General features: G+C 68.2%; 1 protein-coding gene across 1 annotated transcript in view; it reads left to right on the forward strand.

Annotated features, from left to right (window-relative positions):
- MED24 (mediator complex subunit 24) overlaps nucleotides 1-305 on the forward strand; it is a gene marked incomplete at both ends in the record, with an annotated part of 11,296 nt that overhangs the window by 1,285 nt on the left and 9,706 nt on the right. The window contains one exon of the mRNA XM_008942181.1: nucleotides 141-284. Coding sequence (XP_008940429.1) covers nucleotides 141-284 — 144 coding nt within the window. The remainder of the gene's footprint in view (nucleotides 1-140; nucleotides 285-305) is intronic.

A 305-nucleotide genomic window follows, 5' to 3' on the forward strand; every position in this document is an offset into this window, starting at 1 on the left:
GGGCGCCGTTGGTCTGGGCTGTGGGTGCGGATTCCCTGCCCTGCATCTGGGCCTCAGTTTCCCTGGGCGCAGTAGCCCGACCCCCATTGAGCACGGTCCCATTTCAGTCCCCTAAAGTGGCGTTTCTGTGCCCTTGGCAGCTGCCACGGCAAGGCAGAGGAGTGCATCGGGCTGTGCCGGGCGCTGCTGAGCGCCCTGACCTGGCTCCTGCGCTGCGCCGCCTTCTACGCCGACAAGGTGCCCGAGACGCTGGAGCAGGCGGCGGCCGAGGGCCAGCCCAAGATGTGTCTGGCAAGGCTGGAGCG

This window comes from Merops nubicus, unplaced genomic scaffold (genome assembly GCF_000691845.1).
Source record: "Merops nubicus isolate BGI_N331 unplaced genomic scaffold, ASM69184v1 scaffold10206, whole genome shotgun sequence".
Lineage (NCBI taxonomy): Eukaryota > Metazoa > Chordata > Aves > Coraciiformes > Meropidae > Merops > Merops nubicus.